Genomic DNA, 25,023 nt, shown 5'->3' on the forward strand with positions numbered 1-25,023 from the left:
AGGTGATTTCTGAGGACCTCAGAAGAAGAGTTTTTGATGCTCATCAGGCTGGAAAACCATCTCTAAAGAGTTTGGATTCCATCAATCCATGGTCAGATTGTGGAGGAAATTCAAGACTTATTACCCTCCCTAGGAAATGGTCGACTGACAGATCACGCCAAGAGCAAGTCGTGCAATAGTCTGCGAGGACACAAAGGAACCCAAAGTAACTAAAAGCCTTTTTCACATTTGCTGTTAGGTTACATTCACACAACAGTGAAAAAAAAAAAAAATGGCCATGAAAAATGAACACACTGGGGCACATTTATCAAGTTCGCTTGTTTTTAGGTGTACTTGCTTCGCCTGTCTTTTTTTTTTTTTGCAGACTATTTATTAAATGTCGCAGAGCACTTCATGAAATAGACTAGGAACACTGGCATTAGGCCCCATGCACACGGCCGTTGTTCACAGCCGTGTGCGGGCCGTGGAACCGCGGCCTGGATCCCTCCTGAGAGCAGGAGCGCACGGCGTCACTGGTTGCTATGACGCCGTGCGCTGCCGGCACAGTACAGTAATACACTGGTATAGATCGTACCAGTGTATTACTGTATTGCGGCGGCAGCAGGGAGCGCACGGCGTCATAGCAACCAGTGACGCCGTGCGCTCCTGCTCTCAGGAAGGATCCAGGCCGCGGTTCCACGGCCCGCACACGGCTGTGAACAACGGCCGTGTGCATGGGGCCTTAGTCTGACCTCTAGTGGTTCTTTATCAGTACAACAGGTTCATATTCACTTTGGTCTAATTAGTATGCAGATGGTAATGCTGTGCAAGTGGGCTGAAAGTAGGCGCACTTCTCCATGAAAGGGTGACTTTTTAGGCAAAATGTGGCGCAACTCGCCACTTAAAACAGACGTAGAAAAGTACCCCAGCTGTGGAGTAACAATTTCTGTTTTTGCGACTAAATCAGGTGCAAAATAAGGCACACCTACATAAATAGATTGGAAAATAGGCGCAAAAATTAGAAAACGTATGAATTAGTCTAAAAGGATAAAAAAAAAAAACAGCAAACGAGGCACAAATTCCTCCAAAACAAGCACATTTTTAATAGTAAGGCCCCTTTCACACAAGCCAGTTTTCCGCATGGGCGCAATGCGTGAGGTGAATCCTGACCCATTCATTTCAATGGGTCCGTGTACATGACCGGTTTTTGTATTTATTTTTTTCCCCACACATCAATTCTGCGCAGCATGTTCTATATTATGTGTTTTTCACGCAGCCCTGACCCCATAGAAGTGAATGGGGCTTCAGTGGGAAAACGCATCGCATCCACAAGAAAGTGCGGATGCGATGCATTTTTCACTGATGGTTGCTAGGAGATGTTGTTTGTAAACCTTCCGTTTTTTATCACGCGTGTGAAAAACGCATCAAAACGCATTGCATCCACGCGGAAAAAACTTGACGCAATCGCAAACAAAACTGACTGAACTTGCGTGCAAAATGGTGCACGTTTCACTGAACGCATCCGGAACTAATCTGTCACGGCTCGTGTGAAAGAGGCTTAAATGCGACAAAAAAAAAATAAATAAGACCGTCTAAAACAGCATTTTTATGCCTAAAAACAGGAGCAAACACTATAGTAAATGTGCCCCACTCAGTTTTTCATGGACCCCTGGAAGGCGTAAATATTAGTAAATTTGGCAGGGCTGGAGTACCGGCACGCCCCTGTCACACCTGAACTGGCGCACGCAGCGTAAAAGCCCGTTAAAAAAGGGGACGCGCCACTCTTTTATGGCTAAAAATAGTCCCTTGTTAAGGCCTCTTGAACACGAACGTGTGCGCCCCGTGGCCCGCAAATACACAAACACCTACCGTGGGCTAGCCGCAGCAGATCGCAGACCCATTCAATTTAATGGGCCCGCGATCCGGGCGTTCCGCAAACAGATAGAACATGTCCTATCTTTTTGCGGAACGGAAGTACGGGACAAAACCCCACAGAAGCACTCCGTAATGCTTCCGGTCTGCAGACCCATTGAAGTGAATAGGTCCGCATCTGTGTACACGGAACGGTGCCCGTGTATTGCGGATCCGCAATACGGCCACGGAGCGCACACGGAGTTTGTGTGCAATAAGCCTAAATGTGCCCCATTGTGTTAGACCTACAGAAGTCTCTGAGCAGCGCCAAAGCGGTTCGATCCCACTATAGCTCCGTTCGGTCCGGACGATCAGAGACTTCACCAGTGTCACCCTCTCGCCTTTATCTAGGTTCATAGTCATTGTGAACGGATTTCCCCTTTAATATATATATATTTTTTTCTGTCTCTCCTTAACTTTTTGGTGTCTCACAAACCTGTATCATGCCACATTTCATGCTGCGTATCACGTGAGGTCACCACTGCGGGCAATCACGATTGTCTGTAATCTGAACGAATACCTAATTTTCAATCACGGCCTGAATTTTTTAACGAAAATATAAAATCATAAAACCCCCAGAAGTGTTTGTCTTTTTCACTGTATACGGATGCAGGCCAATGCTTTGCGTTACTCTTCTCTTCACCTCCTCACAAAGACGCCCCCAGGGTTTGTCTGCTGAACCGGTTTCTTCTTCGCGCTTTTCTTCTCCTTATACGCCTCAGACAGTTTCTGGAGAGAGGAAGAAAAAATAAAAAAAATAATAAAAAAACACTACAAGGACATATTCAGTTTCACCCTGTGAAAGCCATCGTCATAAAGGGGAGTGTGTTATACTGGTGACCTATCCTCAGGATAAGTCATCAGTAGCCGATCGGTGGGGGTCCAACACCCGGACCCCCCACCGATCAGCTGTTTGAAAGGGGGAGCCCTGGCCTCCTCACGGCTTACCAATCACAGCGCCGTCCATTGTATAGTGGCCGTGTTTGGTATTGCAGCTCAGTGCCATTCACTTGAATGGCACTGAGCTGCACCTAGGCCACGTGACGTCACTGGGATAGGAGGAGGCCAGGGTGCCAAGGCCTCTTCAAACCCTCACTAAATCAGATACTGATGACTTATCCTGAGGAAAGGTCATCAGTATTAAACATTGTTCAGAATGGCTGCTTTCTTCCATAAACGGCGCCACACCTCTCCACAGGTTGTGTGTGGTATTGCACTGGGTTGTGTCACACGCTATGATGCCTTATTGGACCCAGTGAGGTGAAGCCTGGAAATTCTGAGTCCTGATACAACAGTTCCACTTGGGCCCCCACCTAATGGCCAGTCACATCTAATGAGGACATCCTTTATACAATCTAATAATAATCTATAATAATATTCATTTCTAAAGGAGACGGATGGAGTGGCACACGACTGCAGGATCAGACTGCACAATGTTTGTTTGTAGTCTGTTACCATGGAGACATACAGGCCCCCCCATAGGAGCTGTGGACACAAAATTGTATTTTTTTTTCCATTCAATTTCAAACCATTTACAGAGTTCCTTCGTGTTTCATTTTATCACATATTGCTACTGCTTCACCCCTATTCCCTGGGTAGCGTCAGGATGGTGGGGGGGTGTTGATAAGAACCTGCACCACCAGGGGGCGCCATTCGAAGTACATTTAGACATTTTAGTGTCACGCGGATATAATCTGGTGGGTTGTTCCTGCAGATCTGCACCTGAGGCGGCACACCCCACCCTGCATGACTCAACACAACTACCCTCCTGAATGCAACTCCACCCTCTCACTCCACAGTTCACATCGTGCACAGTAAAAGCACGTAGCATTAAATTCTCCATCGTCATCTCGCTACATAACGAGGCAGATTTGCCGTTTGGGTGTTTGGAGAAGCTGGGTGACTCGTCCTATGGATGCTTGGGCCATACTAAATGTCACACAACTTTCACAGAAACAGATACAAAAAAAATAATAGATCATCCGGCTCTGCGTTTTCAGACGCTGCGACTCCGGAGAGGGCCGCGCTCGGCCTGTGTGTGGAGTCAGACAAAGGATGCGCTGTGGTAGCAGAATCCATTGAAGTGGAGACTGATTCGGCACGGACTGTACCATGTGGTGAGCGGGTGTGCAGGATTTACAATAACCCGTGCATGGGGGAGGGGGGGGGGGACGCTGAGAAGACAGAATTCTCTAACACTAGGGGTAGCCACGTATAAGACCCCCACTGCGCTGCTGCCTCCTAGTGTGACTTTCTGTTTGTGGTCTCCCATGAGTGGACAAATTGCTGAAAGACTCTGCGCTGCTGGGGGAATTGCACTGCTCCCACTGTAACTCTCAAAGACCTATCCTCGTGACCCAGTCACCTGCAGCTTTGTCCTCAATAGCACAATCTCAAAAAGAGGCTCTGCCCCCCCAACCCACAGGACCCTCTCCTGAAATACTCTGTGCTGCTGGGGACCCTGTCCTGTGACCTCTCACCACTGTAATAAGAGGCTCTCTCTTCAATAACATAATTATACTAATGGACAGGTCAACTGCTTCCCATACAAGGAGTACACTGCCTGTCCTGAAACCCTCTGTGCTGCTGGGGCGAGATGAGGCTATCGCCTCAGGCGGCGCGGCCCTGGTGACAAGTGGGGGCAGAAGAGCACAGGGAAAGATGAACGATTCCAATGTGGAAGCGCTCATCTCTATTTTGATCTGTATGGCTGTCCTCAGGACAGCGATCCAGGTGGATGCTGCGGGCAGGGAAGAGGCGTCTCCCTTCCCCATTCCTCTGATAGGCTGCAGGCGGTGCGATGATGTCATCATGCCGCCTAAGCCTTACAGCGCGGGACACAGGCCGGAAGAGGCCTGCATCGCTGCCACGGAGGTAAGTATAAGTGTTTATTTTTTTTATATGGCACACAATGCAGAGGAGCACTATGGGGGCATCTAGGGCACTCCTTACTGGCACATTATTGGGGGGCACTATGTGGGCACAAAAGTATTTTATCTGGGGCACTCCTTACTGGCACATTAGTGGGGGCCACTATCGGGAAGGGCGGAGAGGAACATTATGGGGGCATCTAGGGGCACTTCTTATTGGCACATTATTGGGGGACATCTACTGAGGGCACAAAGAAGTATTTTATATGGGGGGCCCTGTATAGGGGCATTTTATACTGGGACACATTATGGGGGGTACTATGGGGAAAGAGGAGCACTATGAGGGCATCTACTGAGGGCATTTTATACTGGTACATTATGGGGAAGAGGGGAGAGGAGCACTATGGGAGAATTGACTTGGGGGCATTATATAGGGGTATTTTATACTGGCACATTATGGGGGCACTATGGGTACATTAGCTCAACTGGGGGCATCAAAAGGGGGTATTTTTCACACTGGCACACATTTATAAGGGGGCATTTTTTTGTATTGGTGCTAATTTTAAGGGGGCATTTTTCTAATGTCACATTATAAGGAGAATAATTACTACTGTGGGGGGCATTTTGGTGGGCTTTATTACTACTGGGGGGCTGTGGGGAACATAATTACTAGTATGGGCACTATGGGAGCATTATTACTTCTGGGGCAGAGTGGGGACATGTTAGGGGCAGTATTACTACCAAGTGTGCTCTGCCAGAGGACTTTTAGTTGGGGGGCACCCTGGGTTTATCTGTTTCTGCAGTATAATATTGGGGAGCACAGCTGCACAGTATTGGGGGTGGTAGGATGATTTGTCCAGAAGATGGTGGTCTGTACTAAAAGGAGAAGATGAGGAAAGACAGCGTCTACATCAGAGGAGACGTCACCGGATGTAAGAGGTATGGGGCGTTGTATTAGGCTACATTCATACGAACGTATTTTGTTTCCTTGTTCGTTCCGTTTTTTTTGGCGGATAGGATGCAGACCCATTAATTTCAATGGGTCCGCAAAAAATGCGGACAGCACACTGTGTGCTATCCGCATCTGTATGTCTGTTCCATAAAAAAAATAGAACATGTCCTATTCTTGTCCGTTTTGAGAACAAGGATAGGTATTGTTCAAATGGATCCGCAAGAAAAACGGATGCCATGTTCGCCTCAGGCAGCAGAAAGGCTAGGTGCACCCCTGGCTGGGAGTCCCGCTCCTTCCATCATCTCTTAGTCTGTGACCTCTCATCATGACCCTGTCACAAGCAGGTCCCCTCATCAATAACATAATGGCATTAATTGGCAGGTCGTTGCCCCCCGAAATTATAATACACTCCTCTCCTGAAATACTTTGTGCTGCTGGATGACCCTACTCCTGCCACAATCTCTGTGAACTTCCAACATGACCCTGTTGCAAGCAGCCCCCTCCTCACTAGTGTAATCACATAGTAGGTCCGGTCACTGCTTCCCACACAATCGGCACACTTCTCTCTCCTGTAATACTCTGTGCTGCTGTAAGCTCTGCCCAGTCCATGATCTGACTCTCAATCGGTCATCTCTTATTATGATCCAGTAGTAACCGGCCCATACCATCATCCCATGGGTGAGGAGGTCACAGCCCCTCACACTCTCCTAAAATACTCTGCACTGCTGGGGACCCTGCGCCTTACACTACGGAACACTCCATCTGTCACCCCCCCCAAACTGGCACTATATTAAACGGTTATACAGGACAGGTCACCCCTCCCCACAGGATCGACACAATTACCTCCTGAAATACTCTGTGCTGCTTACAGGACAGGTTAGACAAAAAAGAAGGTGCCCGAGGGGAGAGCTGGTTGAACGCCTCCCTCAATACTACCACAGCTAAATCAGAACCAAGAAGAAGGGAAGGAAGGTAGTCGTTTACTAAACCTTAACTTTTATTCAAAATTGCACAAAAAAATAAAAAAATCGGGCATCTGTACCCAAATATAATCCCAAAAAGTATGTGCACACCAATATACGTGCCACAAGCACCGCAAATAAATGTCGAATACCCTTTCTGTAGTCAAATCACAAGGGCATAGCAACAACCACATAGTCTTTTTGCTATACTTATGATCACTTGAGTTTTCTTTGGGTGAAATTACAAATTACCTATTTTGTTCACAAAATTGGGCTGGTTTATTTTAAATTGAACAACCAGACACATATCTGCCCTTTATCCCCTGATGAGTCTTGGGCACATAGAATTATAAGACGAAACGCGTAGGCATAATCCCCCTTCCTAGGGGTCCTCCATCATATAGCCTCTTTAGGTAGGGACATCCAGGGCGTCCTATCCTTAGGGAAAGGTTCCGGACGGGGCCGCCCTTGTCAGGGCGATGACTCCGTATTAGGAGGACATCAGGGTACATCAGTTCTGACAGGGAGGTCTAGGGACAGCGTCCAACATTAGGACCCTGCCCATTATTTTTCACTGAAGCGATATCCGATACGCTCCAAGTTTGATTCCAGAAGATTCCCACCTACCGGTAAGATTGTTCCTTTTATTAATAGGAAACCGTTACATTCTGTGATTGGTAGGTGCTTTGTTGCTATGCCCTTGTGATTTGACTACAGGGTATTCGACATTTATTTGCGGTGCTTGTGGCACGTAAGTGGGTGTGCACATACTTTTTGGGATTATATTTGGGTTCAGATGCCCGATTCTTTTTTGCAATTTTGAATAAAAGTTAAGTTTTAGTAAACTACTACCTTCCTTCCCTTCTTACAGGACAGGTTACCCCTCCCCACAAGACTGGCACAATTATCTCCTGAAATACTCTGCGCTGTGGATACCGAGGCCACATCAAGCATGAAGGGCAAGGTAGAATATAAGAAACTTTTCAAACCAGAGATGATAAGACACTCCTAGCACTTACCCCAGGTCTGGAGGAAGGCTTCATCTGCTCCAGGCAGCTGCTGAGCTGAGAGATCTGCACCCTGTAGTCATCCAGCTGGACCTCCATCTTCTCCCTGCGCAGGCGCTCATACTCCAGCTGCTCCTCCAAGTCTCTGATCTTCCTGGGTGCAGGAGAAAAACAAAGCCCCTGAGAGGAGGCCCCCTTCTGCATATGAAGACCCTAGTGCTATAAATGACACATGGTCAGTGGGGTCTTCTTACAGATCTTGCACTGGGGCCCAGGAGCTTCAGGGGTTGTCTCTGATCTGGTTATTGGCAGTTATGGAATATGCTCATCATAAAGTGTCTCCCTTCCCCCAGTAATCGGCTGTAATCTGTGGGCGAACCTGGTGGTAAGCGTTCCGTTTCCCTGCAGCGCCACCACAGGAGAAACTAAGCATTACATGGTGTCCATTCATATCAATTGGTTGTCTGTGTAATATGGGACAAGACGGGTCCTCCAGACATAGAGCTGCTCTTTGTGACTGCACTCCGCTCTCGCCAAAAGTTAAGGATCCTGAACAGAAAATCCCCTCTATTAACTCAAAATTAAAGGTCTATGAATATCCCCTTTAATAAGCCTGCAGTAGTGACTGGTTATTGGAGTTACTGCAGTTATTTATACACTACCCACAAAAAGTTAGGGATATTTGGCTTGTGGGTGAAATATCAGGATGAACCTAAAATGCACTCTAACCTTCACAGGTGAACTTAATGTGACCTTCTCTAAACGTCTGAATGCACATGTCCAACTGTTCAATGTTTCAGTATTTTTTGCACAACTTGCTGTTCTCTAACAAGGAGCTTAACGGCAAAATTCACAACAGGTGTTTGATCCATGAATCGCCCAATAAATTTCCTGGTTAAATTAGAATTGGTATTTAAACAGTCCTCCTCATCATGCTGTTCACATTTTGACATCATGAGACCAAGACGACACCTAACAATCGATCAGCAGTACCTCGCCATTGCGAGGCTTCAAGCAGGATGTTCTCAGATGCAAGTGGCCACTGAGCTTAGAGCGTCATCAGCAGGTTGTATCAGAGATAGAGAGAGACTGGAAGAGTCACAGAAAGGCAAAGAAGTGGACGTCCTTTGGCCACATCCCACACTGATGACCGCTTCACTGTGAACAATGCCCTGTGGAACCAGATGATGAATGCCACATAACACCAGGCACATTTCAGGGAGGTAAGAGGCGCCCAAGTGTCACGTCAGACCGTTAAATCAATGTGGTCTAAGTGCTAGACGACCAGCAAGGGTACCTGACCACACCACCAGGCACAGGCATCATCGTCTTGCATGGGCCAGGGAGCATCTACGCTGGATGAGGGACCAGTGAGCCTCAGTGCGGTTCACTAATGAAAGTCGATTCACAGGGTGGGGTAGTTACTGATAATGTTAAAATATGGATGAATGGGCCTTGACATGTAATTTGTACTATTACTTCTGGAATATGTCTAGATAAATTTCTACAGGTCCAAATAGATTACTTGTACCCATTATTGTATCCGCTGCCGATATTCCATATTTTTTTTTTGTATAAATGGAAAATCGTTAATAAAAATTATCTGATTCAAAGAAAGTCGATTCACACTGAGGAGAACTGATGGCCACCAACGATGTTGGAGACGTCAAGGAGAGCGCTGTGCATTAGCCACTGTCGTCACCAGACGAGCCTTTGGTGGTGGTCGTGTTACAGTGTGGGCAGGTGTGTCTAGTCAATAGAGAACTGTCCTACACTGTGTGAATGGTCCAATGACAAGCCCATACTACTGGAATAACATCATTAATCCAGTCATTGTGCCTCTGCATGGACAACACAGGCCTAATTTGGGCAGACTAGATGGGCCAAATGGTTCATATCTGCCGACACATTCTATGTTTCTAATGTCATCTTCATGGGGAACAATGCTCCAGCTCATCGATCATTCGCATCATTAGGGAATGGCTACTGGAGACTGGGAGACCTCAAATGGAGTGGCCTGCACTTTCTCCAGACCTGAATCCCATTGAAAACCTATGGGATCAGCTGAGTCGCCGTGTAGAGGCTCGTAACTCTGTACCCCAGAACCTCAAAGACCTGAGGGCCGCCCTTCAAGAAGAGTGGGATGCCATGCCTCAGCAGACAATAAGTCGACTTGTGAACAGCAGGAGACGTCGTTGTCAAGCTGTAATTGATCAAGGCCACATGACAAAGTCTTGAAACACTGACATCTTTGTGGGGGTGTACCCAGCACTGGGGTCGGCTTTTGTTCGAGAAGAGGAAATCACCATTGCTGCTTCTACCTAAACGCCCGACTTTCATGATATAATATCACTGTAGGGGGAACTTTTTAGATTTTCCAGAAGTTTCACCTGAAAGCCATATAACCTTAAAGTAGAACTCACACAAAAAAAATGTATTCTCTGACCTGCTAGAAAGGTACATGATGTAATCTGTAGTGAATGTAATCTTCTTACCATTGGCTGTAGTTGTTATACCTCAGCTGTGTCATCAGACTCGCCAACTGACACAGCATCTTATGTGTGGACCGGAAGCCTATTTCTTTATGTAATCCTACGGGAGCCTCATCTCATAGGAATGACTAGAGAAGTAACTGGTTTCCTGTGCTGTGTCAGTTGGATATCAGATAGTTGGTCACATGACACAGCTGAGGATCAGAAGGGAGGTTATAACTCACAAATACAGTCACTGATAAGAAGATTACATTCACTACAGATTACATCATGCACCTTTCTAACAGGTCAGAGAATAAAAAAAATTGCGGGAGTTCTACTTTTTGGGAGTAGTGTGTATACGATATATACTATAACTGTACTTCTTTGATTCTTTCTGCTCCTTCTTCCTCTGGTTTTCTTCTTCCATGATGCCACCAAGATGCTTAAAATTGCTTTTCGCGATCTCCAGTAGCTTCTCGAGTTCCTTCATTTTGTCGTAGGCTCTCACTGTAAGAGAAGTAAAAGGTGACACGCTGGTCCACAATCGCTAAGACCGTCATGTGGCGAGATCTGGTTTTATTTACTTATTATATGTAGTATGTACACATGCGTGTATTTATTATGTATGCATGTATTTATTATGTATGTGTTATGTACAGTATCTATTATGTATGTCTGTGACATTTCTCCCAAAACTTGACCAGAGGCTCATGGTGTCAGAATTCTAGCCCAGTGGTATACAACGTATGGTTCTCCACTTGTTAGGGAAATACAACACCCAGCATGCCCTGTCAGCCTGTGTGCTGGGTGTTGTAGTGTCCTACACACTGTAGACCGGATGGTTGGAGGCCACTGGTCTACACCTTAATACTTTGAGCTTGGTGCCATATTCACACTACAGCCTGGGCAGGTCTTGTCCACTCCACCAACACCACCATGCATGGAAGGGAAGTCGTAACTGCTCTTGGTCTGGATTCTCCTTAGAGCAGCACATCTCACGTACTGCGGGCCGCCTTCCTCTGTGCTGCGCTCAGATGTACGTTGTCTTGGTGGTCAGTGCTTCCCTCCACTCCGTGCCTCTCGAAGAACAAAGGATCATCCTCACTTATCTCTTCCTCTGAATCTTCATCTGTTCCTCCCCCTAGGAGCTTTACAGCAGCTAGCTGTTCAAACCTGTCAGTGACACATGAGAATACCGCCATGACATGTAGTGCTTATATGTATTCCCCCCTCTGGCAACCTATTTTTATGGCTGCCAGAGGGGGAAAGGAACTGACTGGGAACTTATTGGGGACAATATTTATGACTGCCATATGGGGAAAGAGACTGATTGGGAACAATATTTATAGCTGCCAGATTGGGAAGGAGACTTACTGGGAATCTTCAGTCTGGCAGAGGGAGAAGGAGACCGACTAGAAACGTATTGGGAACAATATTTATGGCTGCCAGATGGGGAAGGAGACTTACTGGGAACTTTCTGGCTGCCAAAGGGAGAAGGAGATCGACTAGAAACTTATTGGAGACAATATTTATAGCTGCCAGAGGGGAAAGGAGACTTACTGTGAACTTTCTGGCTGCCAAAGGGAGAAGGAGATCGACTAGAAACTTATTGGAGACAATATTTATAGCTGCCAGAGGGGAAAGGAGATTGGGAACTTACTAGGCAATTATATATGTGGCTACCGAAGGGAGAAATAGACTGACTAGGGACAATATTAATGGCTGGGAACTTACTGAGGGCTATATTTCTGACTGCCAGAGGGGAAGAAGACTGTGTGCATATAAACTTGGGATAGCCTCATTAGAGGAGGCAGTTACAATACTTTTTCATACTGCATCCCGTTTACAAATCATAATCAAAGACAGTGTGAGCTAGCATTGAATAGTAGATCATTCAATTACCTTTTAGCAACATCTTTTGGGGTCTCCCCAGCATCGTTGGTGATGTTGTAGTCCGCCCCCATCTCCAGCAGCCACTGTATGCACTCCACCTGACCATGGCCTGCAGCTGAAGAGCACAACACTTGGTTACGACACATACATCACCCCACACATCAGATTTAGGTTCAAGCAGCAGGATCTGAGGGACAACTTTGTAGAAGATCTTAATCTAAAACTTAAAAGGGTTTTCTGAGATTTTAATACTGATGACCTCTCCTCTGGATGTCATCTGTATCTGACCCCCCGCTGGTCAGCTGTTTGAGAAGGCAGCGCTGCTCCTGTGAGTGTCGTGACCTTAGCTCGGCTCACCAAGCACAGCGCCGTCAATTGTATAGTGGCTGTGCTTGGTATTGCAGCTCAGCCGCATTCATTTCTATGGGGCTGAGCTGCGACGATGAACGTGACGTCATATGGCCTAGGAAAAGGGCAGGTCTGAATACGGCTGTATGCCTACAGGACAGAGAGTACACTGTAGTGAAGCTTTAATCGCTTACCTTTGTGTAAGGGGGTAGAACCTTGGTCATCCCGTTCATTGACATTTATGATTCCACTCTCTACCAGTTTTCGAAGGGTCACCAGATCACCTTTGAAGGCCGCAACATGAGCGGGAAATGCCAAATCTAATAGAAAAGAGCATTTAAAACTGATTGTGCTGAATAGTTTCTTAGCATATCCCTGTAAAGGTCAGATTTAGATTTTTCTGACACAGAGCTCCGAATGTTCTGCTTCCCTTCACACAACCACCAGGGGGAGCTTAAAAGCTTATCGAACTTTGAGGCTATGGACACCATCAGGGCAATTTTTATTTTATGATGCATTTTACTCCTTTTGGACTAAAAATCATTCATTTCAATTGGTTTATCAAATTCAATCATTTAATAAAATGTTTTAGCAGTTTTTGAAATACAAAGGTTAAAAATCTGTCTATTTGCAGACTTCTGTCAGCTGAACCCTTATCTCTGATCTCCTGACCTCATAAACGCTCATTATAGCCAAATTCGTTATCAAACTTAAATGACTGTTTATGATAAGGCTTTACTTGAGACTTCAGCTGATGGAACTCAGGAGGGCCAATCTGCAAACAGACTGATTTTTAACCCCATGTATCACAAAAGCTGCAGATTTTTTTTTTAATAAAGACCAAATGAACTAATGATTTGTAGCACAAAAGTAGTAAAATGCAATCATAAAACCAAAAACACAAATGCAATCGCACTCTGCACTCTGCCCTGCCTTTATGCTGGATGTTGAATGAGGCATTGGTGTACATTTTGGCCAAAGCGTAATAAGCCACTCACCACGTCAAGGTCGCCTTAATGAGTGGTCCCTAACACTAGTTCCTACCTGTTATGGGCCATGATAGCCACACAAAGTCCAGGGAGCGCAGGTACAGCATGCACGCCAAGCACACTCTGCTTTTAACCCCGTCCGGTGCCATTACAGCTTTCATCGGATCCAGGGATGCAAGTAGCAACATGCATGCTGAACCCACTATATACTTCTCCTGGAGCCTAATGGCTACTGGTAGGTGCTATATAGGCAGACTCAGTTTTATACTGACTTTAAAACCAGCCTCCAGGGCAGACTAACTGGTCAGGTGTGCATGACTGCATGGAGATCGCCACGCCTCCAATATATACTACAGATTTTTTTCTTGTTACAAGTCTATGGTAGAGAACATATCAGATACCAGATGCACTTACTCTCACTCTCCTCTGGATGGTCCCTCTCATATCCCACACTGTCTATATACTGAATGATCCTCTCCTTATAAAACCTTCTCGCCAGGTCCTTTGCCGTCTCTCCCTTATTGTTCACAGCCTCCAGGGCAAGAGTGAAGCTGGTGACTTTACTGAGCAGAAATTTTAGGCAGTGCAGGTGTCCCTCCATGGCTGCAAGGTGCACTGTACAAAGAAATGATTATATGTGGAGGTCTCATTAAATATAACGGTAATCAACCACTAAAGAGGAATTCAATTCTGATAAACAGTTATAATACAGTTTAATTAGAGCAGTATTATAGTAGTTATATTCTTGTACATAGGAGGCAGTATTATAGTAGTTATATTCTTGTACATAGAAGCAGTATTATAGTAGTTATATTCTTGTACATAGGAGCAGTATTATAGTAGTTATATTCCTGTACATAGGAGCAGTATTATAGTAGTTATATTCTTGTACATAGGAGCAGTATTATAGTAGTTATATTCTTGTACATAGGAGGCAGTATTATAGTAGTTATATTCTTGTACATAGGAGGCAGTATTATAGTAGTTATATTCTTGTACATAGGAGCAGTATTATAGTAGTTATATTCTTGTACATAGGAGCAGTATTATAGTAGTTATATTCTTGTACATAGGAGGCAGTATTATAGTAGTTATATTCTTGTATATAGGAGGCAGTAGTATAGTAGTTATATTCTTGTACATAGGAGCAGTATTATAGTAGTTATATTCTTGTACATAGGAGCAGTAATATAGTAGTTATATTCTTGTACATAGGAGCAGTATTATAGTAGTTATATTCTTGTATATAAGAGGCAGTATTATAGTAGTTATATTCTTGTACATAGGAGCAGTATTATAGTAGTTATATTCTTGTACATAGGAGCAGTATTATAGTAGTTATATTCTTGTACATAAGAGCAGTATTATAGTAGTTATATTCTTGTACATAGGAGCAGTATTATAGTAGTTATATTCCTGTACATAGGAGCAGTATTATAGTAGTTATATTCTTGTATATAGGAGACAGTATTATAGTAGTTATATTCTTGTACATAGGAGGCAGTATTATAGTAGTTATATTCTTGTACATAGAGGCAGTATTATAATAGTTATATTCTTGTACATAGAAGGTAGTATTATAGTAGTTATATTCTTGTACATAGGAGGCAGTATTATAGTAGTTATATTCTTGTATATAGGAGCAGTATTATAGTAGTTATATTCTTGTACATAGGAGCAGTATTATAGTAGTTATATTCTTGTACATAGGAGCAGTATTATAGTAATTATATTCTTGTACATAGGAGCAGTATTATAGTAGTTATATTCTTGTACATAGGGGCAGTATTATAGTAGTTATATTCTTGTACATAGGAGCAGTATTATAGTAGTTATATTCTTGTACATAGGAGCAGTATTATAGTAGTTATATTCTTGTATATAGGAGCAGTATTATAGTAGTTATATTCTTGTATATAGGAGCAGTATTATAGTAGTTATATTCTTGTATATAGGAGCAGTATTATAGTAGTTATATTCCTGTACATAGGAGCAGTATTATAGTAGTTATATTCTTGTACATAGGAGGCAGTATTATAGTAGTTATATTCTTGTACATAGGAGGCAGTATTATAGTAGTTATATTCTTGTACATAGGAGGCAATATTATAGTAGTTATATTCTTGTACATAGGAGGCAGTATTATAGTAGTTATATTCTTGTACATAGGAGCAGTATTATAATAGTTATATTCTTGTATATAGGAGCAGTATTATAGTAGTTATATTCTTGTACATAGGAGGCAGTATTATAGTAGTTATATTCTTGTACATAGGAGGCAGTATTATAGTAGTTATATTCCTGTACATAGGAGCAGTATTATAGTACATATATTCTTGTACATAGGAGCAGTATTATAGTAGTTATATTCTTGTACATAGGAGGCAGTAGTATAGTAGTTATATTCGTGTACATAGGAGGCAGTATTATAGTAGTTATACTCTTGTACATAGGAGGCAGTATTATAGTAGTTATATTCTTGCACATAGGAGGCAGTATTATAGTAGTTATATTCTTGTACATAGGAGGCAGTATTATAGTAGTTATATTCTTTGTCAAATTTCTTTTTATTAGAGAATGACAACATTGGGTGGAAACTACATTCCTGCAACTTGGATTGAGGTGGGAGGAGGGACGGGGTGAACAGGCCCCAATATGAGGCCCTCCTGTACACGCATGTTAATGGTGCTTCTCGTTTAAGCACAATGATCTAAGCATTGTCCTAACAGACGTAGTTAAGTTCAAATGGCATTGTGGTGAGACCATAAGAGGATTACAGGTTATTTCAGGTTAACTTGCCTCACTAATGCTCGGGGGATCCGTGCAGCCCTCTCTGTTGTTACGAAATGTCAGCCATGGTTCCCAAACTTTTAGATATTTCTCGTGCTGTCTGGCCTCCCAACCAGCCAACTCCTCCAATCTGCATATCTGATCTACTTTCTGCTCCCAATGCGGAAGTGTCGGTGGATCTTCGCTGAGCCATTTCTGTGGTATGAGTAGCCTCGCTGCCTGTATCAAGTGCGTTGCTAAATTCTTTTTGGATGGTGTGAAGGTCGGTGTGGGGAGCCAGAGAAGCACCAGTTCAGGCGACAGTGGAATACGAGTATTCATTACCTTATTTATCATAGCTGACACCCCGTCCCAATACTGGCGGAGCTTTGGGCAGGACCAGAATATGTGTGTTTGCGTCCCTGACGCCTCCTTACACCTCCAGCACGTGTCAGACTGACTAAAACCTTTCAAGAACAGTTGTTTAGGGGTCTGATACCACTGGGTCAGCACTTTGTATGAGTGCTCTTGCACTTTCACACATCTCGAGAATCCGTGGGAGTGGGCATGTATGCGCAATATGTCCGTTTCTGAGAATTCTAGATTGAGCTCAGATGCCCAGGTTTTCAAGTATTGTGGGACCCCCGTTGGAGTCTGGACGTTAAGTGCCAAGTATAGCTTAGATATTATTTTGCTAGGGGGGGATTTTAAGTGCAGCAACTTCTCAAACCATGTTGTTTCTGGAGCGGGCTGTCTAGAAGTCAGCAATGGCTTGCTGACAGAATTATATTCTATGGTGTCTAGAAAGTTGCTAGAATATAGAGTGTGGTTTAGGGGGTGATGGGCCGGGAGAGTACCCGATGCCCCATCTAAGAACTCTGCGACGGTGTATTTGCGTAGCTTATTCCACACAGGTGATACAGTGTCAGCAGTGGGTCTCACAATGAACGGAGCAAGGTCGGCCGGCATCAGCGGTGATAGAGCATGTAGCAAGCCTTTGTCCTTGTTCAGTTGTCTGATAACGGCCGTCGTGCCTTTAAGCAGCACATGTGAGTGAAGTGAGGATGAGTTCAGGCCCCATAACCCCGCTCTCTGCTTTTTGTCGAGCTGGGAGATCTCAAGTTCCCTACCCAAGATGTGAGACCAGGGGGCATGTATGTGCAGCCACCTCTTCAGGTGAATGGCCTTGTAGTATAACTGAGCGTCAGGCAGAGCCATACCTCCCTGATTCTTCCTCAGTATCAGCATGCGATGCGCCAATCTCGCTCCCCTCCCCCCCCCCCAAAGAAAAATGCTGAAAAGCCGTCTAATTTGTGTAAAGAAGGAGGAGGGAAGGAAGACAGGCAGCATCTGCATCACATACAGTATCTTGGGCATAATAAATGCTTTTAGCAGATTTTTCCGGCCCATCCAGGAAATATACGGAATTCTCAGCGTGTGCAGTTGTTGTTGGGTGTCGTTCAGCAGTGCAGCATAGTTCAGCTGGAAAAGCTCATCCAATCTACAAGGGATCTTAATTCCCAGGTAGGACAGGTGAGACGTTTGCCATATGAAAGGGGTTTTCGCTTTCAGCAGGTGAATTTGTTTGGTCGGAGCCGATATATTCATGGCTTCTGATTTTGTGTAGTTTACCTTAAAATTGGACACTTGTCCATACTGTTCAAACAGGGATAATAGATGCGGGAAGGCCTCGACCGGGTTGAAGACCATGACTAGGAGGTCGTCTGCATAAGCTGCATTGAGATATTCTATGTGGCTATTCTCCACCTTGAGTCCCCTGATGCCAGGATGGTCTCTAATGGCCTGGAGCAAAGTTTCCATGACTAATATGTACAGGGCAAGGGACAGGGGGCAACCCTGTCTCGTCCCATTCCTGATGGGGAAGGAAGGCGATAAGGTGCCATTAACTCTGATCCGGGCGCTAGGGTCGCCATACAGTGACATTATAGCTCTCTGAAATTGCGCAGGGAAGCCAAACTTTTGCAAGGTTTTTATCATATAAGCCCAGTTCACCCGGTCAAAGGCCTTCTCCGCATCTATACCCAGCAGGACCAGGGGGAGGCGCTTTTTCATCGCTAGCTGTATGGTGGACAGAATGCTGCAGGAGTTGTGACTACCCTCCCTGCCAGGGACAAAGCCTGCTTGTTCAGGGTTAATGAGTTTCTGGAGAAGGGTACTAATTATAGTAGTTATAGTCTTGTACATAGGAGCAGTATTATAGTAGTTATATTCTTGTACATAGGAGCAGTATTATAGTAGTTATATTCTTGTACATAGGAGCAGTATTATAGTAGTTATATTCTTGTACATAGGAGCAGTATTATAGTAGTTATATTCTTGTACATAGGAGTAGTATTATAGTAGTTATATTCTTGTACATAGGAGGCAGTATTATAGTAGTTATATTCTTGTACATAGGGGCTGTAATATAGTAGTTATAGCCTTGTACATAGGGGCAGTATTATAGTAGTTATATTCTTGTACATAGGAGCAGTATTATAGTAGTTATATCCTTGTACATAGAGGCAGTATTATAGTAGTTATATTCTTGTACATAGGAGGCAGTATTATAGTAGTTATATTCTTGTACATAGGGGCTGTAATATAGTAGTTATAGCCTTGTACATAGGGGCAGTATTATAGTAGTTATATTCTTGTACATAGGAGCAGTATTATAGTAGTTATATCCTTGTACATAGGGGGCAGTATTATAGTAGTTATATTCGTGTACATAGGAGGCAGTATTATAGTAGTTATATTCTTGTACATAGGAGCAGTATTATAGTAGTTATATTCTTGTACATAGGAGCAGTATTATAGTAGATATATTCTTGTACATAGGAGCAGTATTATAGTAGTTATATTCTTGTACATAGGAGCAGTATTATAGTAGTTATATTCTTGTACATAGGAGCAGTATTATAGTAGTTATATTCTTGTACATAGTGGCAGTATTATAGTAGTTATATTCTTGTACATAGGAGGCAGTATTATAGTAGTTATATTCTTGTACACAGGAGCAGTATTATAGTAGTTATATTCTTGTACATAGGAGGCAGTATTATAGTAGTTATATTCTTGTACACAGGAGCAGTATTATAGTAGTTATATTCTTGTACATAGGAGCAGTATTATAGTAGTTATATTCTTGTACATAGAAGCAGTATTATAGTAGTTATATTCTTGTACATAGGAGGCAGTATTATAGTAGTTATATTCTTGTACATAGGAGCAGTATTATAGCAGTTATATTCTTGTACATAGGAGGCAGTATTATAGTAGTTATATTCTTGTACATAGGAGGCAGTATTATAGTAGTTATATTCTATACATAGGAGCAGTATTATAGTAGTTATATTCTTGTACATAGGAGCAGTATTATAGTAGTTATATTCTTGTACATAGGAGCAGTATTATAGTAGTTATATTCTTGTACATAGGAGCAGTATTATAGTAGTTATATTCTTGTACATAGGAGTAGTATTATAGTAGTTATATTCTTGTACATAGGAGCAGTATTATAGTAGTTATATTCTTGTACATAGGAGGCAGTATTATAGTAGTTATATTCTTGTACATAGGGGCTGTAATATAGTAGTTATAGCCTTGTACATAGGGGCAGTATTATAGTAGTTATATTCTTGTACATAGGAGCAGTATTATAGTAGTTATATCCTTGTACATAGAGGCAGTATTATAGTAGTTGTATTCTTGTACATAGGAGGCAGTATTATAGTAGTTATATTCTTGTACATAGGGGCTGTAATATAGTAGTTATAGCCTTGTACATAGGGGCAGTATTATAGTAGTTATATTCTTGTACAGAGGGGCAGTATTATAGTAGTTATATCCTTGTACATAGGGGGGCAGTATTATAGTAGTTATATTCTTGTACATAGGAGGCAGTATTATAGTAGTTATATCCTTGTACATAGGAGCAGTATTATAGTAGTTATATTCTTGTACATAGGAGCAGTATTATAGTAGATATATTCTTGTACATAGGAGCAGTATTATAGTAGTTATATTCTTGTACATAGGAGCAGTATTATAGTAGTTATATTCTTGTACATAGGAGCAGTATTATAGTAGTTATATTCTTGTACATAGTGGCAGTATTATAGTAGTTATATTCTTGTACATAGGAGGCAGTATTATAGTAGTTATATTCTTGTACACAGGAGCAGTATTATAGTAGTTATATTCTTGTACATAGGAGGCAGTATTATAGTAGTTATATTCTTGTACACAGGAGCAGTATTATAGTAGTTATATTCTTGTACATAGGAGGCAGTATTATAGTAGTTATATTCTTGTACATAGGAGCAGTATTATAGTAGTTATATTCTTGTACATAGGAGCAGTATTATAGTAGTTATATTCTTGTACATAGGACGTAGTATTATAGTAGTTATATTCTTGTACATAGGAGCAGTATTATAGTAGTTATATTCTTGCACATAGGAGCAGTATTATAGCAGTTATATTCTTGTACATAGGAGCAGTATTATAGTAGTTATATTCTTGTACATAGGAGGCAGTATTATAGTAGTTATATTCTTGTACATAGGAGCAGTATTATAGTAGTTATATTCTTGTACATAGGAGCAGTATTATAGTAGTTATATTCTTGTACATAGGAGCAGTATTATAGTAGTTATAGTCTTGTACATAGGAGCAGTATTATAGTAGTTATATTCTTGTACATAGGAGGCAGTATTATAGTAGTTATATTCTTGTACATAGGAGTAGTATTATAGTAACTATATTCTTGTACATAGGGGGCAGTATTATAGTAGTTATATTCGTGTACATAGGAGGCAGTATTATAGTAGTTATATTCTTGTACATAGGAGGCAGTATTATAGTAGTTATATTCTTGTACATAGGAGCAGTATTATAGTAGTATATTCTTGTACACAGGATCAGTATTATAATAGTTATATTCTTGTACATAGGAGCAGTATTATAGTTGTTCTATTCTTGTACATAGATGGCAGTATTATACTGTAATAAAAAATCTGTTAGCACAAATACCTGGCGAGTTTCCATTTTGATCGATTTCTACTACAGTAGCCCCCCACCTCACAAGAAGTTGTAAACAGCCAAGTCGACCATGAAATGCAGCGTAATGAACTGGTGTCCAGCCATTAATATCAGGGCTGCTTGTATCCTGTAATAAATACAACACATATGGAATGCTACAACCCCACACTCACTTATCAGTATAACACATAATCGGTATATTACACCATGCTCACCGCTCCACTACGCAGAATGCTCTGTAGAGTGAATGAGTGTCCATGGGACGCGGCCAGGTGTGCAGCAGTGCACTGACGGTCGTCTTTAGCTGACAAGTCTGCTCCACTGAGTATCAGGGCCTGTAATAAAGAAAAAGAAGGTGTGAATCCCCGGCTAGTACTGTAAAATTGTGTTATATGATAGACAGGCCTGGACCCGGAGACACCACTGAATTACTCTGTACCTGCATGCAGGCGTCTTGGCCTTTTATGGCAGCTAAGTGAGCTGCCGTCCACCTTCTGGTGGTAACGTCGGTGATGTCAGCTCCATGCCATAACAGCCAATGAAGACACTGCAAGATGACAGACACACTGATTATAGTGAGAATCAAAGGGAATGTGTGCCCTATAAAATCAAATGTTATTACTTTACTGGTTTACAAATTCTGTGCTGATTATTTTTCTTTATATCTTTATAATGGTTGCAGGTCAGTATTCCTGGTACAGAGCTCTAAATCCCCTGCAAAAGCAGAAAGTTACAAAAAAATCTGCCTCTGGCCTCCACTAGAGGGAGCTTCTGAGCTTACTGCATACTTTTACATGGAACTCCATAATAACATAGTATGCCCCTTAAAGGGTTAGGGGAGAATCTAACTGCAGGGGCACCTGGGGATAGGGGATATGTTGTCTTAATGGGACAACCCCTTTAAGATAGGAATATTCCTATTTAGGCAGAGCCATAAAAATCTACAAAATTTACCAGTGGGGTTGTCTAAAGAAATGTAGTCCTGAATTGATCTTTCTGGCCCTTAAAGTCTCCAGCAGTTTGACCACTCGCACTTCAGTGTTCAATCGGGGCTTTACGCAACTTTTATGGTCGTCCTATATAAAAAAAATCTTGGCCCTCATAACTTTTGAAAAGTGGGAATGGCTTGATGTGGAGGGCGGGTCCTCCAGTGGACTGACAGGTTTACTTATGCCAAAAACTGTCACAAATTCTAGAGCAAACTGCAGGCGTCGATTCTAATTTCTGATGTAAGGACGGCCAAAGACTCCCCAAGTTTAGTAAATCGCCCTCATTGTATTTGGATGTTGTTAATCACCTCCAGACTCCCGGAGTGTGCGGCCCAGTGCAGCGGAGTAAACCTATGGAGCCGGTCCACGTCGTTCACGCTACTCCCGTTCTTCACCAGTGCCGCTAGCTCTTCAACATGTCCGCACCTCACCGCCTCGTGGATGCTGCTGAGCTCTCTCCTCTTGTGCTGCACGGCTGTAGCGTCCAGGGGCAGAATACACACGGGTCAATATCTTGGAGAAAATACTTTATATACATTTATCAGATAAATGCGTGATCAGTGGGGGCCCCTCCGCTGGGACCGGTCAAGGACTGGGACAGGGCTCGGATGTTTCAGCCAATTCCATACAGTATGGATGGAGCAGCTGTGCGCACGCGCAACCCGCCTTGTGTCAACTCCTCCATACAGCGGTAGTGGGGGTAAGAGGATACTTTCTACTGATTGTGGGGGACCCATTCAGCCATACTGTATGTGGGAAATGGACGGCACTCAGGACAAGCGCCTGACGTACAGCCGCTCATCTGTTGTGTGCTGGACTTTTCTGGTTGGTGGTTTAAGGCGGGATCGGCTGATGGGTGCACTGTATTATATTGTTTTTCTTCTATTTTATCCCCTTCTCTGTGCATCTGGCAATTTTAATCTATTGATGGCGGTAAGTGGGTGGAGCGAAGGACGAGCAAGTGCGCTATGCTCCAGTCATTGACTGAGGGGGATAAACCAGTGCTCTGCTATCTGAATGGAAGATTCAGGGCACATGCTCTATTCATACCGGGGACACGGTACCCCCTGATTGTGGGGGTCTCAGCAGCCAGACCCCTCATGATACAACACATTTGTGAAAAGCCTTGTCATAGAGCCACGCCTCTAACTCCACCCACTGTCTACCTATACACACCCAATCCCACCCAGCCCCCTTAGTGCCCCCACACAGTAGTTTAACCCCCATAACTACATCCGTATGTCCTTTCCGCAAGATAGAACATCCTATTCTTGGCTGCAAATGCGGACCCCACGGACCCGTTGAAGTCAATGGGTCCACACAAAAAATAAAAAAAATGGACGTCATCCTTATTTTGCAGATCCGTAAAATACATACAGTCGTGTAAATGCCCCAAAGGAGTAAAAAAAAAAAATTGTGTAAAAGTAAAGCCCCAGCAATCTTTAAAAACATTGTGGAGTATAATCAGGCAGCAAAAAATAAAAAAAATCTCTAAACGGGGAAAGAAGAACGCGGTCAATAAGGGGTTAAACCCAGCTGCAGTGATAGGGGAAGCAACGCCCATGACCGGCAGGCATGCTGGGACTTGTGGTTGTAGAATGTAAGAGGACATATTGATGCCGCCTGCCTCTCACCTTCTCCAGACACCGCCGGCATAATTCAGCTTCTGGCAATTAGTAAATATGGGATTTTAGAGGCAACTTCCGGGACGCGACGAAGGTTCCCATGGAAACTATGTACGTCTTACGTCATTTCCGCTGAGACGTATGAGCGGACGGGAAGACGCCATTTTCTAAACTGGCAAGGCAGTAGAGGCTTCCAGTCTCTCTCGTCCTTGATAATAGGGGGTAAATTCTATCCGTGCCGGGAGCACGGAGTGTAGACGTGCGGCTGTCTGTGCACAAAGATAAGTCATTAGTGCCTCTACTAGTGCGGGGAATGCTGGGACTTGTAGTTTAGACGGCTTGTTATAGTTTGAGGCTATAGGAGGCGCCGTTTTTCTTATGCGAGCCCTGTGTTTGGCACTGTGCCCACTGCTAACGGTTATGTGCACCCTGTGGTCAGGACTTTTCTGAAAAGCCTATGTCTGGGGTTATGAGGAAACCGAAGGGATATATTATGGGGCCCTGTGTTATAAGGAGATGTAAGGGCTATATTATGGGGGGCCTGTGTTATAAGGAGATGGAAGGGCTATATTATGGGGGGCCTGTGTTATAAGGAGATGGAAGGGCTATATTATGGTGGCCCTATGTTATAAGGAGATGGAAGGGCTATATTATGGTGGCCCTGTGTTATAGGGAGATGGAAGGGCTATATTATGGGGGCCCTGTGTTATAAGGAGATGTAAGGGCTATATTATGGGGGGCCTGTGTTATAAGGAGATGGAAGGGCTATATTATGGTGGCCCTGTGTTATAAGGAGATGGAAGGGCTATATTATGGTGGCCCTATGTTATAAGGAGATGGAAGGGCTATATTATGGGGGGCCTGTGTTATAAGGAGATGGAAGGGCTATATTATGGTGGCCCTATGTTATAAGGAGATGGAAGGGCTATATTATGGTGGCCCTGTGTTATAGGGAGATGGAAGGGCTATATTATGGGGGCCCTGTGTTATAAGGAGATGGAAGGGCTATATTATGGGGGCCCTGTGTTATAAGGAGATGGAAGGGCTATATTGTGGTGGCCCTGTGTTATAAGGAGATGGAAGGGCTATATTATGGGGGCCCTGTGTTATAAGGAGATGGAAGGGCTATATTATGGGGGCCCTGTGTTATAAGGAGATGGAAGGGCTATATTATGGGGGCCCTGTGTTATAAGGAGATGGAAGGGCTAT

The 25,023-nt window shown here is 43.4% G+C and overlaps 1 protein-coding gene across 1 annotated transcript; it reads right to left on the reverse strand.

The window, feature by feature from the left end:
* Positions 1-1,534: 1,534 nt before the first annotated feature.
* Positions 1,535-23,846, reverse strand: ANKRD42 (ankyrin repeat domain 42). The gene is made up of 12 exons (XM_044286545.1): positions 23,824-23,846; positions 22,498-22,664; positions 21,640-21,747; positions 21,416-21,535; positions 21,192-21,327; positions 13,800-14,000; positions 12,591-12,716; positions 12,058-12,163; positions 11,159-11,328; positions 10,536-10,662; positions 7,694-7,835; positions 1,535-2,619 (listed from the first exon to the last, which is right to left on the reverse strand). The coding sequence occupies exons 1-12, from the start codon at positions 23,843-23,845 to the stop codon at positions 2,530-2,532; spliced, it is 1,515 nt and encodes a 504-aa protein (XP_044142480.1). The 5' UTR covers position 23,846; the 3' UTR covers positions 1,535-2,529.
* Positions 23,847-25,023: the final 1,177 nt, after the last annotated feature.

Source organism: Bufo gargarizans, chromosome 3 (assembly GCF_014858855.1).
Source record: "Bufo gargarizans isolate SCDJY-AF-19 chromosome 3, ASM1485885v1, whole genome shotgun sequence".
NCBI lineage: Eukaryota > Metazoa > Chordata > Amphibia > Anura > Bufonidae > Bufo > Bufo gargarizans.

What these genes read in the sequence shown, in the direction of transcription:
- ANKRD42 (XM_044286545.1), bottom strand. Translation starts at nt 23,845, where the DNA reads ATGCCGGCGGTGTCTGGAGAAG. An exon ending in GCCAAGACGCCTGCATGCAG is followed by an intron (nt 21,536 to 21,639) that starts GTACAGAGTAAT and finishes TCTTTATTACAG; the next exon opens with GCCCTGATACTCAGTGGAGC. An exon ending in CCAAAAGATGTTGCTAAAAG is followed by an intron (nt 11,329 to 12,057) that starts GTAATTGAATGA and finishes TGTCACTGACAG; the next exon opens with GTTTGAACAGCTAGCTGCTG.